The following is a 19,079-nucleotide window of genomic DNA, read 5'->3' as shown; positions in this document are numbered from 1 at the left end:
ATTTCCTTGAGAGTTACGTTAATATGAAGTGCTCCATTATCAATTTGCAATCCTACATCTAAAAACCTAAAATTTGAATGAAAAGCAGTTTTGCCAGATGAATTTTAAATAAGTTCATGTCGGCATGTTCAAAAGTTCACATATTATCCACGAATGTTCACAAATCGACAAAAATTGCCTAATTTGCACCGAATGAATGAAATAGGCTAAATCAGATGTAAATTTATAATGATGCACATTGCACATTTGTACAAAATAACAAAAAAAATAACAATGAAAAACAATTATTTAATTCGATTCAGATTCATCGCTTGAGTCAGAGTCTTGAGCATAAAGAATGTCGGTTGTCATACGACTTAAAGCATTGGTCGAAGGAGAATATTTGATACAGCCTCATGACTCTTTCACTCTTGCTTAACTTTTAGAATACTGTAGACTGACTGTGTGCAACCTATTTCTTTCTTTAGTTTCGATTGCATTCACAGAAGAAAAAATTCCCTTCACATCAGCATTGAAGATTGAATTATGCTTTGTCTCAAATCTCTAAACCAGTGTATATTTATTGTAAACAGCCTTGTCCTTTATAACTGATAAGTTCATAAAAATTTTTTAATTTTTAGTAAAAGTTCATGAAATGTTCACAAAAATTCAAAATAAAAATCAAAAGTTCATAAATTCATGAACTTTGTTCACAATGTGGCAACACTGATGGAAAGAGGGGCATAACAAATTATTAGGGGAGCAAGTGCCCATCACCCTAGCAACGCAACGGTTTAACAGATATTAGCAGTGCTCTCACAATCAAACTTCGTGGTTCCTTAGAAAATGCTTAAAAACTCCTCAATTTTCCATAAAATTCCTTAAATTTGTAAAAATTACTACAAGGCGTGACCATACAGGCTCAACGTTGTATTTGTGAAGATAAATTAAATATTATTAAATGTATATTGATTTAAAGTAAAAAAAACATCCTCGAAAATATCCTTAAAACCTTTAAAAAATCCTATTTTTAAGGATAATTCCTTAAAAGTGAGAGCACTGGATATAAGCTTAGCCTGACATGTCTTTTCTCTATGCTATACGTGTAACTCTTGACGAGTTTTCTAAAAAGGAATTTCGTTCATTTCCTGTCCACACTAATTCCAACTAAATCGTTACATTATGCAGGATTACTTTTTATCCATATTAATAATCAGTAAAAAAATGTTCAAAGACCGTTAATATCATTGACACGTTTTCTGACATTATCTACATTCTGCAATATTTCCACAATATTAACCCCCAAAGAAAGTGGCAATCAACATGTAGCAACATATGAGGACGAGATCGCTACTCTTTTTCACAGCAGCGAAGAAATCGACAATACTCTCTTCTCACATCAGCTAGCTAAGTTCAAATCCTGCACCAGATTGAAGAGCATAGAGGAGTTTCTCACGCATTGTGTTTTCACTGCGATACTCAGGAAGTTTCAATAAGTTAACACAGGTACTTGCTGTAGGTAAACGGTCATCTTTGCCAGCAGCATGAATGGTAAACGGAGGATGCAATTCCTGATGAAACAATTATGAATAAAATTAAATCACAACTGTTAAAACAAACATATGCTGGAGATTAAAAAATGAAATCCAAACACAAACATATTTTTAACAAAATTCATCTCACCTTAAATCCCAGGAGAGGTGGTCTTGAACAACTAGTGACAAATTTCAACAACTGACGACGTTGTTCTTCTTTAAAACTTAAAACAGCTGACCAAAAATGTCGAACACTTTCATGTTCTGCACTCAAACCACCTAAATTTTTTGTTTGTTAACACATAGACACAAACGATTTTTTTACGTTACAATATAAGAAAACAGATCAGGCAGTATAATAAAACCAAGGTGGAAGATAATTTTCCAAGCAGAGGAATTAAACATAAAAACACCTACGATTACATATTTTACTTCTTCAACTGCGAAAAAAACAAACTACTATGACCGAAACACAGTTTGGTAAAGGTCTCAAACACTGGACGAATTTCTACAGCAAAACAATTACCAGCATAAAACGTATGGGCCTTTAGATCTTGAATATCAATGGGGACTTGAGCACCAGATATAAGAATCTACAATAAATCAGAAAAAAGTTTTCTGGGTTAAAGTGCCTACTTTTTTCATGAAAAAGAATTATTTGCTAATCAAAAAAATGTTGTCATACTGTGATAGAAATGATTTATCTTATACCTGTAATTCATTTGAATCGAACATACGAAGCCAGGAAATATCAATAACGCTCGACAATCCTTCACGAAATGATTTACAATGGTGACGAATCTAAGTAGTTAAAACATTGGACGTTTTGATAAAAAACGAGAAATTTTCTTCAAAATCTGCAAAATTACCTGTTTGTTCAAATAGTAGTCTGCCATTAAATGAATATATTCAATTCTATTTTGGTTTGTAACATGAGAATGACGACCTCCAGGTTTTAACTCAACAACCTGAAAGTTAGAAAATACCAACAAGAGTCAAGTAGTGCGTTAAAGAATATGAATATCTAAATACTCAAAATTCTATTCTTAACATGTCAAAAAACTTCACATGATTGTATAATTTAAATGAAGCCCAGAGCAAGAGCCTTTTTAACATTATTTTTGAAGAAACAGCAATAAAATTGTCCTGTGGTAAGCTTTGAGAGACTGTTAGACAAAGTAAAACTTCATTTCGCTATTTTTTCTTTTCACTTCACACATGTATTAAAACAGACACTAAAAGAATGATTGACGATTAAAAACAATTTGCTCTTTTTGCGTGTCAATACCAGCAAAATGAATAAATGAAATATATATTTATTGGAACAAATGCCCAAAGATAGCTTTGTAAGAGTTGCGAACGAGACAAAATGGACACATTTCTAAAACACAATGAATAGTTGCGTGATCGTTGAAAGTGACGTGAAGATTAAATTTCACATCAAGTGAAATTTATACATATTTAGTCTATAAGTATACATTACTCTAGGAATAAATCGTTCATTTTAATGTACAATATTTAAAATGGATACCTGAGATTCTCCAAGATAACTGATAACGGTGGTAAAGTCAAGTTCAAGACTTTCAACATTCTCATATTCTCTCAAATACAGAAGATTTCTAAGAGTTTAAAAGGAAAATGGAGGATAAAAATTTACTATTTAATTAGTGTTTCAATCCTGATAAATTTGCTTTGTTGATGGGACAGGAGGCATAAAACTAAGTCCTGTTAAATAGCCACACATTGTCAATTGTTCTACGATTTTTATCAAGTCAAAAAGTGGTAAAGTAAGAAAGAGAGGGGGTAAGGAAGAGAGAAAGGTAAGGAGAATGGGGAGTTAAGTGTATGACCTAAACGTATTCTGTATGCGTCAAGGTGTCAGGAACTATAATTTGTAACATGATCAATACCTGTACATTTCAGGATCAAGGGACTCCAAATGAACAATATCTACATCACTTTCACACTGACTTAATATCTTACAAAGGAAAAACTCAGCAAACCGAAGTTCCACTAACATATTCTCATATAATGCCTAAAAAATAAAAAAATCGTTCTTGTAATTGTTTTATTCAATGAAAATATATGATGCAGTTGGTCGGATGTATAAAAATAACTTGACATGTCACTGCTCATCGCAACAATAATATATATGGATATGGCATAAACTCTATAAATTACATCTTAAGATGTCGAAGAATTGCATGGACATTTACAATTGGAAATACCCAGTAAAAATACTTTTCATCTACCTTTCCCAGCATTCTACCAAGAAAATTGTAATGCTTGGACGCATTTTCATCGAGTCTGTAAGCCTGAAGGTTATTAGTGAACATTAAATAATAAAACAAGATAATGAGAAAAACAGAACTTTAAATGACGCAAAACTGTCATCAACTACAATAACACAACATGCAGTTGTAGGTTTGAAATAAATATCCCCTTGATTATTAAAATAGGCTTACGCAAAACCTTAAAGAACAAAATTGCTTTTAAATTTTCTTATTATTCGATATTATTCCATTTACACATGGACATTGATAAACAGATACATGCTACAGTTGTACACACGATTTAACACTTTGTTCGAAGCAAATAATAATAACCAGGGTTATACCAGGCGGGAACCGAATTCTAATAATAAGGAGCATTGGAGCATTCAAATAATAATGATGAGATTTAAGCAATCACCTGTGGATTGGGATAAAGTAATTCATCCTTTGTAGATGAAAAAAATCCAATATTTTGATCAAACCCAGCGGTGAGAGTTTCGTTTAAGAATTCCCTGAAACATTATAGAAATTATAAACTTATCTTTATTGAAAAGAAAGAGTTAGATCAAACATGGTTTTTCTCTAACATTAATCAAATTAAACAGAATGGTACAATAAAAAACAAAACAAAACTTATATAACTCGTAATACATGAACAATCAGTTAATAACCATGCTAAACTTATAAAACTCACTTAATGAATAAAAGTTATATAACTCACATATATAAATAAAACTTATATAACTCACTTAATGAATAAAAGTTATATAACTCACATATATAAATAAAACTTATATAACTCACTTAATGAATAAAAGTTATATAACTCACATATATAAATAAAACTTATATAACTCACTTAATGAATAAAAGTTATATAACTCATATATATAAATAAAACTTATATAACTCACTTAATGAATAAAAGTTATATAACTCACATATATAAATAAAACTTATATAACTCACATAATGAATAAAAGTTATATAACTCACGTATATAAATAAGACTTATATAACTCACGTACAGTACCGCTCACGTATTTGTTAACATAATTTTGCGTATGATACGCGTATCGCTCTCGTATCATACTCGTATCGCTTTATTTGATACGCATATCGCTCTCGTATCATACTCGTATCGCTTTATTTGATACGCATATCGCTCTCGTATCATACGCGTATCGCTTTATTTGATACGCATATCGCTCTCGTATCATACTCGTATCGCTTTATTTGATACGCGTATCGCTCTCGTATCATACGCGTATCGCTTTATTTGATACGCATATCGCTCTCGTATCATACTCTTATCGCTTTATTTGATACGCATATCGCTCTCGTATCATACTCGTATTGCTTTATTTGAAACGCATATCGTTCTCGTGTCATACCCATATCATTTTATCGATATTTTCGTATATGGTTTCAATATAGTTTGGTTTCATCTACGTACACAAATATAAGTATAAAGTTTTCGAAAACTTTGCATTTACTGTTGCAACTGCCTATATCAATGATGGTTTACCTTTAAAACGAAGTTTACGCCGGTTTTAATATGCATGCAACTCTATAACTCACAAGCCACAGATTTTAAGCCCCAGTGCAGTTTATGTATAAAATGCACTGTGAAAATGTGTTAGTGCATCGTTGAAGTGTATAATTGCTCTGTAAAACATATCCTTTAAATTATTCGTGATTCGATAATAACATTCGCATTGTACGTGAAATATTTATGATTTTATTGTGGAACTAGTAACAAAGTTAAGTATCAGCGAACGATATTTACAATAACAAGTACGAATATCACTTAATCTGATGTGTGTCATATCTACTTAATCATGCAATGGTATGTTGTTTATGTCTTTTCGTTTGATGTTCATATCTTAACACGGACTCCCGCTATTTCACTGCAAACTATAAAAACTCTTTCGAGTATTTCAATCCGTAATTGCACTCGAAACTTAACTATTACCTCTAGTAAAACATGTTATCGTATATGTTTTTCGTATCATACGCGTACCGTATGTTAACAAATAACGCGAGCGGTACTGAATATAAATAAAAGTTATGTAACTCACGTATATAAATAAAACTGATATAACTCACAAAAATAAATCAAAGTTAAAGAACTCAAACATACAAATAAAAGTTATATAATTCACATAAATAAAAGTTAAAGAACTCACATAAAAAAAGTTGTTTAACTCACATATATAAAGCTCAAGTTTATGAACAAGAAAATAAAATTTTGCAATATTTTGCTACAATACGAACTACATCTGTAATCACCTAAACACGCCACCACCGTCAACTCCAGCTTCTTGTAAACCATGATTATTGACAAATGTCACATGAATTCGCTGCCTAAAATCTTTTCAATATAATGAGAAAAATATACATGAAAGAGAAAAATATGGAAATGAGGACGAAAACAGAAAAAAAGTTCAATTCAAGTGAAAACAAAAAATTGGTCGAAACAAAACACGATCGATTTTTAGTCACCTCTATCCCCAGATAATTCATCAAAAGCGTCTCGATATACGAACGTTCGTCTGATGCGAATGTCATTAGAATGATCGATAAGAGGGTTTTGTATGTTTGACACATGTCTATGTTTATCTTCTTTTAAAATTCGATGAAACAACTAACAACAATAAAGAAGGATTTATGTAACGATAACTAATTGCTACAAAGATTCACGCGGTTTAAAACACATATTCTTCATGACTAAAACAACTTCGATAGCTGTAAAAAATTAATTCAACAGAACATTTAACAGCCAATAGAAGGTACAACCATGTAGAACTGAGGATCGAAGATAATGCAAAGTTTCCAAAAACAACAATATATCTGAGTTGCGTTGTGATATTAAGTCAAATTAAACAATGTTTTTTACATAAACATCCAGCTGATTTTTGATGTAAAAGGAAAGATTCCATCGGTTTCATGGCAAAAAAGGATTTTATGTTTTACTTGTCCGATACAAGATTTCAAAACTCAAAGTATTTATGTTTAGGAAGATTTTTAAAACAGGTTAAGTTCATAGTTTGAGGTTTGAACCTTTTCATTTGACAGAAAATTTAACTTCAGCGGTTCATTATGATGTCATCAGTTCGTAAACTTCCCCAAAACAACGTAATTTATGATAATTAGTGTCAAGTCGAGTTAAATTATCGTATGGCATTATCGTGCATTAAATTCTTATCTATAATTAAATACATCACACAGACACATGATTTTCGTTCTTTCACCATTTCTATGTTTTCCTAATCTTATAATAATAATAAAACAATGCTGTGAAGGAAACATGTCTTAATTTGATCATTGTACTATTTCGTCAATTAAAACAAACATGTGTTACTGAAAATTGAAGTCAAATAATTCTTATCCCACTCTCTACTGAATTTCGATCAAATTCGTAAAAACGATTTTGAGGTTTTAGTTCTTACATTTCTGTGATTGACAAATTATAAAAAGTTGACATGCATAATGGATACAAAACGATATATCTAGAACTTACCCTCTAGAAGCATATAATAAATAAATATATTGACACTACACATATAATCATTATGATCATACCCTCCCTCTTAATGTTTACAGTATAAATGACTAGTTTGAATGTTTCTCTCAAATTGCTGCTCATTACAAACAATGCTGTAAAGATTAGAGGAAACAGAAAAGAAACATATTATTTACCTTCACACGGTCAATGAAAGGTACAACAAAAGGAATATGATCTAAAATAGCAACTTGAACGAATTTTACTCCAGGAATTCCTTGCAATAAATCAATTGGTTTATTGTTGTCTAAATTAAAATATAAAGTTATGTATATTGTAACGTTTGTTCTTCTTACAAACGTATTTAATGACACAAACCTTTATCTTCAAAGAACATGTCCAGATTAACCTTGAAAGAAAATAAAGAACAAGTGATGGGGGCTAAAGTATAATACAAATTATTGCTAGAAAAGTGATCGACTAATACGAAATTTATATGTACTTTCGTAATCATTATAGAAATAGTACCTCACCATCCTACAATCTTACCAGATCCGCTTGAACGTCAATCTTTGACGACAACCAATGATTTGGAGGACAATAATGTAGTCTTGTGTCACGTGAATGTAATTGCTTAATCACATGTGTCATTTCCTATGAAAGAAAAATCATTAATGTAAAACTACATTTTGTAAAATAGGAGCTACAGGTCGTGAAAATGCATTTAATTATGTTTCTCTCTTGATTTTAAATGAGATGTTAGAAAAAATAAATTTTAAATTGAATTTTTGTAAATAAAGTCAGTTGTTAACACCTTAAGTACGTTATACCACTTTTTTGGACTATACATTGCATTTTCCCATCTAGTTTCATCGATATTTTGTGTGTCTCTGATGTTGTAATTAGGAACAGTTGTTGTTCTCAAATCATGATTCATTATCTCAACAACTCCCAAAGTAACTTCACACAGCGTTTTCCCGATCAACGAAAGCTCTTCTAGTGTAAATGGAATCTTTGTTCCTTATAAATAAAAAAACCCCACAAATTGTAAGAAAGTCAAATTTTTGTTGCGACTGTGAAAACAATTCATAAATACACAATAATGAACAAATAATTATTACTGTGGTTACATAGAGCTTAATATTGATTGGGATGTCAATACACATTTCAGAAATGGTATAGCCTGTATATTGCAATAAAAATTTCTGATAAAAAGTACGTTAATGGAGACCGATGCTTAAGCTGACGTAAACTCACACGGTAATCTATGGTTACTGTGACATTGACAAACTGGGTAATCTATGGTTAAAGCGACATTGACAAACTGGGTAATCTATGGTTAAAGTGACGTTGACAAACTGGGTAATCTATGGTTAAAGTGACATTGACAAACTGGGTAATCTATGGTTAAAGTGACGTTGACAAACTGGGTAATCTATGGTTAAAGTAACGTTGACAAACTGGGTAATCTATGGTTAAAGTGACGTTGACAAACTGGGTAAACTATGGTTAAAGTGACGTTGACAAACTGGGTAATCTATGGTCAAAGTGACGTTGACAAACTGGGTAGTCTAAGGTTAAAGTGAGGTTGACAAACTGGGCAATCTGTAGTTAAAGTGACGTAGACATACATGGAAATCTAGTGATAAGGTGGCAAAGACAAACTGGGTCATCATTGTCGACCGATCATTAATAGCTTAATTTTTTTTAATCCGCTTAAGTTATTCATCACTGAATATTAAAAATATAAAACATTTTTACGACATAAAACAAGTTTACCTAAATCTTTCGCCACAAAGTCCATATCATGAAGAGAAAACAAAAGATTGGCAAGTAGAAAAGAAAACATTGCAAGAAGTGGAGCAATACATTCAGCTTCCCAATTTCGAAGATTGCTTCCTTGTATCAAGATTTTTAGTAAACAAATTTCTTTCCTATAAATTATAATCTATTAGTATTCATTTTCGGTGAAATGCAACCCAACAGCCGCTTAAATCAGCAAAGTCTGTCTGAAATATAATTTTAAAACGACCCTTTCTTTGGATCATTACAGAGGAAAATTTGACATACATACCCAACACTTGATTGTATAGATACTGTTTGTATCATTTTCCATAATCGTTTATAGAAACCGTAATTACAGGATAACGTCAACAGCAGCCTTAAACAAAAATCAAAATCTTGAACAATGTTAAGTTGAAGATAATGAAAGTACGTAAGAATCAAACAACAGCAAAACCTTGATTCGTGAATGTGGCACTTTTGATGAAATATTAAAAAAATACCAATAAGAGAAATCAATCGAATACAGTCTTCATTTTGGCTACATGAAGTAAACATGACAAATTCATTATTACACACGTCTCACGTAGATAAATCATGATAATCGTGCATCATATAAACTAAACCTTAAATCCAAAGCAGAAATTATCAATTTAACATGATTTTCATCGTTAAGCAAATGCAAACATTGTTCAATGATTTCTTCTTCATCACTATCATTTTCCAAAGTCTAAAACGTTTAAAAAGAAAAAAATGATCTTCGGTAGAAAATTTATATGTCCGAAAATTCATGAAATTCGAAAGTGGGTATGCTGTATCACAGTTACTGTACTATACAAATATTGAATTGTGTAGTAACAAAAAATTTTGCAACTTTTGCTTCGTACGAAGAAAATATTTTATGGAAGATTTTTAAACATCGATGAAAGACAGCGGTTTGTCTCAGAGCAACTTTTACTCGTATAAAAGTGTCACTTTCGAACATTTTGAACAGTAAGGCGTTGTGTTATCTATCATACATAAAAAACTCTGTTTCTGGGAAAGTTTTTGCGTTTCCAAAATAAATAACTTCTTATTTTTGCTGTATTTTTTGTTGGAGTTTGGACATTTATTTAGTTGAATGTTAACGAAAATCTCCCTGCCAAAGATCTTGTTTTAATTAAAAACTCCGGGTCCAACATTGGTTTAAAGAATTTAAACTCGACGTGAAGTTTTATCAACTTTTAAACGAGTACTAAGTGATAAACTCAGATAGTTATGCTTTTACATACATTATTAATGGTTGGTAACTCCTCATCTGAATCTTCAATATCACTTTCAATCTCAACTTTTTCTACTGAAAAATTGTAAATTAATTAAGTTTATTACAATGAAGAAATCAATTAAATAATTAAAATACACGATTGGCAAACAAAAGTTTGAAAAAACGTCATTATAAGAAAGGAATACGTAACAAACACATCAAGTCGTGCTGATTACAAACAACAGTAAAATTAATCAATTTTGTACAATTAAATAACCATTCTACAATTGAAGTTGTATAGTATATTATTTGAATTCAAAATTAATATGGTCGTTTTGTTTGTTATTCTTTTGAATAAATATTGTGAACGCATAAGTCATATGAAGAAGACTATTTGAACAAAAAGCTTCCATACTTTTTTTGGGTAATTTGTTTAACATTTCATTTAGAGTTTTAAGATAAAGTGTCATTGCCTGGGGACCTTTGAGTACATCTGTGGTAAATGAAAAACATGGATAATGTAAACTAGGACATTAAGAGAAGAATGTAATAACAAATAATAACAAAATTGAAACTAACCCATGTGTGATTGAACAATCATCAAGAAAGAGAACAAGATATAAGTACTAAACTGGCACTGAACAATCTTTACGCACTTCACAAAGTCAATGAATGGAAAATTGTGAAGAGTTTGAATTTGTGGCAGAATATAACATTTGACTTGAGGTGACAGCTTCGGTACAAGGAAAGCTTCGACAAACGAACAAAGAATAGCAAGTCTGACAAAGAAGAAAAAAGGTCACTGTTACTGTTGGCAGAAATATATATACCAAGCAAAAAACAGCCATAGCCGAATATAATTCAAACATTAAAGAAAGCTAAAAATAAAACAGAAATTAGATGCTCATGAAAAGGTATTGAGCAATGACCAAAAATTTGAAATCTTTTCTGCAGGGAATAAGTGTAAGTGAAATGGAGAAATAAGACAATAGAAATAAGATAAACTTTTGGGTGAAAAGAATAAAGAGTTACGTTTATTTGAGAAATTTAAAGAAGAAACAACTGTAAACATAAAATCAACAAGGGAGTATTGCAAAATTGAGAATAAAGGTTCACTTAAACCAAATTTTTAATATTATAAATATTTATTTTCCTCAAGTTGATAAGTTTTTCGATCCACTTGTCAGTTAGTCATGTGTTTTCCACTTCGACTATGGTGGTAATATTTTTTCCAGTTTGTTGTATGCATTGTCTTAAACATCTAATCTGTAAACATCGATTCAAAATGGTGAACTAACCAGTAAATTTCACTGTTGGGTTTCAATCTCATAGCACTAATGATGTACTTGAATTACTTATGCAAGTACATTGCTCCACAGAACTGTACTTTGGCACGTCTATCGTACGCTGCTTTATAATAACTTTCACAATTTTATCATTATTTAATAATAATGTGCTTTTTTATAAAACTTAGCAAAACTGTTTACTCTAAAATGCATGGTTTGAACCCGGGAGTATCGTTGTTGACTGACGTTTCGATAACCTTAGCGGTAGTCATCTTCAGAGTCAAGTGATTTGTTTATGTCATTTCCTTGTTGTAACAACTATTTAAGTAACATCATGCTTGCTTAAAAAAAATAATCACTTAACTTAATCATGACTTAGAAATAGTCGAAATATTCCTTTATATCCTGCCTCTTGTTATTATAACTTGAATCTTGAGTTTACCAAATCATGTTTTTTGGAGTGCGTTTTCTCATTTACAGCACAATATTAATCTTCTAGATACCTCTTTTCTTCAGTAGCTAAACTGTTAATATTTTGTAGGGATATTTGTAGAAGACAAACAAGAGAATCAGCAAGATGAGTGGACAATCCATGTTGTAACGAAGATGGAACACGATTTTCCAAAACATATCGTATATGATTAAAATAACCTAAAGTACAAAAAATTGAATACTAAAAAACTTTAATAATAAAACAATGAAAAGATAAAAGTTTTACCATTTTTTACTAAATACGAAGTAACAGTTGTAGCAAAATAATTTGAATGGTAACCAGATATACGATCAATGTTGTCAGGTGATGAAAAAACTTCGAGCATACGCAGAGGAATTGCAAATGGTCGACTCTTTGACACTGACTCCATTAACTTTCTACAAAGCATAACTATAAACGTCAGTGTACAAAAATAATGGTCAACTCTTTGACACTGACTCCATTAACTTTCTACAAAGCATAACTATAAACGTCAGTGTACAAAAATAATGATCAACTCTTTGACAATGACTCCATTTACTTTCTACAAAACATAACTATAAAAGACAGTGTAGAAAAATAATGGTCCACTCTCTGACACTGACTCCATTTACTTTCTACAAAACAAAACTATAAAAGACAGTGTACAAAAATAATGGTCCACTCTTTGACACTGACTCCATTTACTTTCTACAAAACATAACTATAAAAGACAGTGTAGAAAAATAATGGTCCACTCTTTGACACTGACTCCATTTACTTTCTACAAAACAAAACTATAAAAGACAGTGTACAAAAATAATGGTCCACTCTTTGACACTGACTCCATTTACTTTCTACAAAACATAACTATAAATGTCAGTGTACAAAAATAATGGTCCACTCTTTGACACTGACTCCATTTACTTTCTACAAAACAAAACTATAAAAGACAGTGTACAAAAATAATGGTCCACTCTTTGACATTGACTCCATTTACTTTCTACAAAACATAACTATAAAAGACAGTGTAGAAAAATAATGGTCCACTCTTTGACACTGACTCCATTTACTTTCTACAAAACAAAACTATAAAAGACAGTGTACAAAAATAATGGTCCACTCTTTGACACTGACTCCATTTACTTTCTACAAAACAAAACTATAAAAGACAGTGTACAAAAATAATGGTCCACTCTTTGACACTGACTCCATTTACTTTCTACAAAACATAACTATAAAAGACAGTGTAGAAAAATAATGGTCCACTCTTTGACACTGACTCCATTTACTTTCTACAAAACAAAACTATAAAAGACAGTGTACAAAAATAATGGTCCACTCTTTGACACTGACTCCATTTACTTTCTACAAAACAAAACTATAAAAGACAGTGTACAAAAATAATGGTCCACTCTTTGACACTGACTCCATTTACTTTCTACAAAACATAACTATAAAAGACAGTGTACAAAAATAATGGTCAACTCTTTGACACTGACTCCATTTACTTTCTACAAAACATAACTATAAAAGACAGTGTACAAAAATAATGGTCCACTCTTTGACACTGACTCCATTTACTTTCTACAAAACATAACTATAAAAGACAGTGTACAAAAATAATGGTCCACTCTTTGACACTGACTCCATTTACTTTCTACAAAACAAAACTATAAAAGACAGTGTAGAAAAATAATGGTCCACTCTTTGACACTGACACCATTTACTTTCTACAAAGCATAACTATAAAAGACAGTGTAGAAAAATAATGGTCCACTCTTTGACACTGACACCATTTACTTTCTACAAAGCATAACTATAAAAGACAGTGTAGAAAAATAATGGTCCACTCTTTGACACTGACACCATTTACTTTCTACAAAGCATAACTATAAAAGACAGTGTACAAAAATAATGGTCCACTCTTTGACACTGACACCATTTACTTTCTACAAAGCATAACTATAAAAGACAGTGTAGAAAAATAATGGTCAACTCTTTGACAGAGACACCATTAACTTTCTACAAAACATAACTATAAAAGACAGTGTACAAAAATAATGGTCAACTCTTTGAAACTGACACCATTAACTTTCTACAAAGCATAACTATAAAAGACAGTGTACAAAAATAATGGTCAACTCTTTGACACTGACACCATTTACTTTTTGCAAAACATAACTATAAACGTCAGTGTAGAAAAATAATGGTCCACTCTTTGACACTGACTCCATTTACTTTCTACAAAGCATAACTATAAAAGACAGTGTAGAAAAATAATGGTCAACTCTTTGACAGAGACTCCATTAACTTTCTACAAAGCATAACTATAAAAGACAGTGTAGAAAAATAATGGTCAACTCTTTGACAGAGACACCATTAACTTTCTACAAAACATAACTATAAACGACAGTGTACAAAAATAATGGTCAACTCTTTGACACTGACACCATTTACTTTTTGCAAAACATAACTATAAACGTCAGTGTACAAAAATAATGGTCAACTCTTTGACACTGACTCCATTAACTTTCTAAAACAAAACTATAAAAGACAGTGTACAAAAATAAGCTACAGCTGTTTCATGCAACCCAACATGAAACCTGCTTTGGTCATGTCACAGTAATTGCACATTCCACATCATTATTTTTATCTACTATAGTTGCTGCTTTTTTTGCTATCCAACCCAAAGCTAATATAGCACAAGAAAGTGCAATGGAGATTAGATATGCATGCAAACTATGCAGTTTTTATTAAAGAAAATAACAAAAGTCTACCTGCTACAATGACATAAAAGTTTCTTCATATGAAATGTCCACCTTTCATGATTCTGAACGCACAATTTATCATGATTTTTTAATAATACATGACAAATCCAAATCTATTGACAAAATTTGATGTTAAAATAAGTTAATGAAATATGCAAGAAATAAAAAACATGTAACAATCGAGAAAAGCATTTGAGCCATGGAACACAAGTGGAACCTGATTACATAATATAACAGTATTAACTAATATAATGTTGTTTAAAGGAAGGTTTAAATGGGGACATTGCTAAAACAAGCATTTACAGTAAGAAGTGATTTTAAAATATACAATATCTATCATCTAGGATATGACTGAAAAAGGACATAGAAGAATTAAATTTAAAGTTGATATGTATGACAAACAAGGAATTTCCCCCTAAGTCTCTCTTTGTCATTATAATACATCATTCATATACTTTTCATTCAAAAAAATTATTGACAAATTGATACAACAGCCTTTTGAAGAAAGAACTAAAGTTCATGGAGTAAGATCATCAATCAACATAAATATACATTGTACTAGACAACTTACCAATCGTTCAGAGTCTTTTTTGTCAGAGTAAAAGAAAATAAAATATGTTAGTAACAAATGAATTGTTTTATTATTTGGAGAAACATTTTCATTTAACTGTGAACAAATTTCATCAAATGCAATCCTTTGAGCATCATACTAAAACAAGAAAATAACATGAGATAATACCATAAAATACCAATTCATAAAAACAATATACTCTAACAAAAACATCCATTACACCTGCTGTTGTCTAACCCAGTATCCCCGTAATTGTGCTTGAATTTTCAATGCACTAATTCTTCTTTTTTTCCCATCCTACAATGATTACAAAAAACCAACATGACAATATGCTAATATTTAGGCACACTTTTAACATAATTTTGTACAGTTCATTGGTTTACTTGACACCTAAACTGAACAATTTCCTCTGTTACCTCTCTCTTCTCTCTTTCTATTTGTTTTTTATGAATCAATGCTGTAATGTTTTCCTAAATAATAGTAATTTAATAGTCATGACATCATTGCATTGTTTCTAATGGAAATCCATGAAACTAGAAATCAAAAATGAAAAAGAAACTTCTCTTATTATTACACAATAAAGTAACCAAACTTGCAGCACACACTAAAACTTGTGACACATCAAAGCAAGTCAGACAGTTTCTTCTTATGATTGTTACACAATCATCTTGCTACAACTTGGTAGACAATAGTCAAAGGCAAAATGTAAGCAGTTAACTTAAGTTGAAAAAAATCTGGAAAGCATGTTTAGAAACTGTCAAAATCAAAGTATTTAGGTCACAAACATTATTGCAACTTCTTAGTGCACAGTTTTAAGCAAGTGTCACATTCTGCTTTTTTTTAATTCGGCATTTTTTGCAGGTAGTGATTATTATCTCTAATCAACCAAAATAAAATCCCTTTTACAAAAGCATAAGAAAACTTTGACTATCTAACGGAAAATTGGTCATGGTATTCAGTAAAAGTAACAAGACGAGCAGCGAACGACTGAACGCTATCAAGTTTAAAGCAAATAATCTTTATTGTAAAGGAACACAACATAATCAAAACGACTAGGCAATTACCGTTTTACTTGCACCTCGTAAAGAAACTTTAGGTTTGGATTTGTATTCACCAGCAAACATATTGATAATAGGAATCAAAACACGAAGTTGTTCGTGGTACTAATGCATTTTGAAAGCCTAATCAATTGCGTAATGACAAACTGATTTCCATCTGCCAAAATACAATGCAGAATCATGTACAACAACATGGTAAAAGAGGTAAGCGAGACAATTTCATCATCGAAGATATTAAGATTACATAGGGCAAAAATCATCAGCCTTAAAAATTAATTTATGACAAAGATACTTCGTAATTACAGAAGTTTCTATAGTTAACAATCAATAAACGATAGTGAATGTGTATAAGGCAAGTGGCACAACAATCACCGACAAAACTTTGTTTGGGGAAAGCATCTGACTTATACAAATCATCTAACTTTATTATCACGAGCTTCCTCCATGACAGCTGAGCAAAAATTTGCTAGGACGCCATGATTTGACGATATACAAGTTGATCTTCCTGCATCTTCATGAAAATTTCATATTTTTTTTCGTAGAATCTAAAAAATCGACACAAATCGTGATCGACATCCCACAAACGAAATTATTAATTATTTGTAAACATAAACGTTATGTTGACAGCAAAATCGTTTCCAATGAAAACCAATGAAATAATGAATAAAGTCTTACGAATTTTCTTATGATTTTTTTGGAGAAATAAAGGAATGTCATACATTGAATATAGAGAGGGAAAAAAATATAACACCTTTTCAAATCGTTATTTGGATAAAAAGTCTTTCCAGATGCACTCATCGCCGTCATAGCGTCCTGGAGCATAGGTAACAAATGTAAGGAAACTATCGAGGCAAAATATTACCGAAGCAAGGTCACAAACCAAAAACTGCAAAAAAACTTTTGCGTTATAATTGACACTCGAAAAAGGGGTCTTTAAGACTGCATAATTTTGATGTTGGTAATAATTATTAGATTCTCCCTTCTCTACGAGTTTTGCAACTCCTCCATCAGACTTAAGTCATCATAAATAAAAATGTTTCACCTACTTCTATGGAATTAAAATCTCCAGCAGCATTTGCTGCTAAGATGGCTGAGCCCACAAGCGTCGACTCTGATTCGCGTGGCAAAATGACAGGAAGCCTTTATGGTAAAAGAATGTATTGAAGCATAGAGATAGCGAAATTCAAAATGATACGGTCTATCAGGAGGATCGGAAGAGGTGATGGTCCTGGTAACATATTTTTAATCCAAGTTATAAAAACATAAAACACACCTGCGACATCAGAATGACATTCAACAAAAATTCGATTTTTCGATAAACCACCACAAAGCATTATGACTTTCATCATCCAGATGCATTTAAACGATCGATTATCTGTTTCGTTCTACACTGAAACGAATAAAGTAATTGTTTGATAAAAAATATTGCAAGAAGTTTGACTTGTTGTTCAATAACTCACAGCAATCTCTTGAATCGTTGAAACATACAGTGTGACTAAATTTTTGAGATCTTTTGCTAGCGATAAGCCAGTTAACTATATAAGCAAAAAAATATGAATGCATTTAAAACTTTGTATGTAGGCAAAAAGAAAACTCGAAAAGGTTAATGTAACAAAACTTGGGGGGCACGGCAACCCCCCTCCCCTATAAGACATAGTAAAATGGGCAAACATTTAACAAATGGTGTAAGAGTATAATTGTAACTATAATTTATAGTAATTATAATAATATATAATTATAATCAATACTAAAATTATAGATAATTAATACTATCAATAAAATAAAATCGTAAAATTAAGAAAGGATGTATGGTAGAGGAGATCTGTTTGTTTATTATATATTATATTACATAGGGGTGTTACGAATTTACTGGTAAATTTCACTTTCAATTTGAAAATTGTTACGAATTTGGTAAATCGAAAACGAAATAATGCGTGGGGGATTCGTTTCCGTTTATGGTAATGGCGCGCGCGTATATAACGACAAGGTTTTTGCTTGCGAGACGATGACGGTCGATTTCGCGATGGCGGATTGGAAAAGTATTGTCGACGAATACACAGACGACGACTTGGACAATTTAATTTTAGTATTATCAGAACGCCAGACTGTCCCGATAAAATACAAGGATAAACGCAGTTTGCAGATTGTTTTACTATGTCGAATGTTGTTGAATCGTTTGGAAAAGATTATTTTACCCCAACGAAGCCGTTTACCATTGTTTCATTTACCTACAGATGCTAAAGTGTTTATGCATTACAAATTAACAACGACGTTGGAAGAAAACGCCATTTTGTTTCGAAAAGAAACGGGAATCGATATGTTGCAATAAAATATACACTCGCCCCTGAACAATCACCGATCACATCGCAACAACGAAGGGCGCGTATACGAAAAATACATACCTGTGTATTTTAAAAATACCAAGGTAGGAAGAAAAAAATACATACCTGTGTATTTTAAAAATACCAAGGTACGAAGAAAAAAAATACACAACCGTATAAAATTGAAACATTTTATTTTGAATTTCTTTCACATCTTTTTTAAATTGATTTAGACCAGCATTTTTCGATACCGATCGCATTCTCAAATGTATTAAATTATATACAACTATCTTTTCAAACACAT

The 19,079-nt window shown here is 31.2% G+C and overlaps 1 protein-coding gene across 1 annotated transcript; it reads right to left on the bottom strand.

The window, feature by feature from the left end:
• Positions 1-894: 894 nt before the first annotated feature.
• LOC124445831 (ubiquitin-protein ligase E3C-like) lies at positions 895-17,587 on the bottom strand. Its single transcript, XM_046996645.1, has 31 exons — positions 17,501-17,587; positions 17,206-17,267; positions 16,461-16,999; positions 15,813-15,866; positions 15,619-15,693; positions 15,397-15,534; positions 14,835-14,938; positions 12,322-12,473; positions 12,107-12,254; positions 10,897-11,096; positions 10,733-10,810; positions 10,346-10,410; positions 9,701-9,804; positions 9,532-9,615; positions 9,367-9,453; positions 9,072-9,226; positions 8,107-8,312; positions 7,842-7,946; positions 7,671-7,701; positions 7,490-7,599; positions 6,293-6,434; positions 6,080-6,161; positions 4,206-4,299; positions 3,767-3,829; positions 3,425-3,549; positions 3,046-3,133; positions 2,384-2,482; positions 2,226-2,315; positions 2,041-2,107; positions 1,663-1,793; positions 895-1,550 (listed from the first exon to the last, which is right to left on the bottom strand). Exons 3-31 carry the CDS (start codon positions 16,518-16,520, stop codon positions 1,383-1,385), a joined length of 3,105 nt encoding a protein of 1,034 aa, XP_046852601.1. The 5' UTR covers positions 16,521-16,999; positions 17,206-17,267; positions 17,501-17,587; the 3' UTR covers positions 895-1,382.
• Positions 17,588-19,079: the final 1,492 nt, after the last annotated feature.

Source organism: Xenia sp. Carnegie-2017, unplaced genomic scaffold (genome assembly GCF_021976095.1).
Source record: "Xenia sp. Carnegie-2017 unplaced genomic scaffold, XeniaSp_v1 HiC_scaffold_1, whole genome shotgun sequence".
Taxonomy (NCBI): domain Eukaryota; kingdom Metazoa; phylum Cnidaria; class Anthozoa; order Malacalcyonacea; family Xeniidae; genus Xenia; species Xenia sp. Carnegie-2017.
Note: the sequence above shows the minus strand (reverse complement) of the source record. Positions and strands in the feature narration are given on the sequence as shown.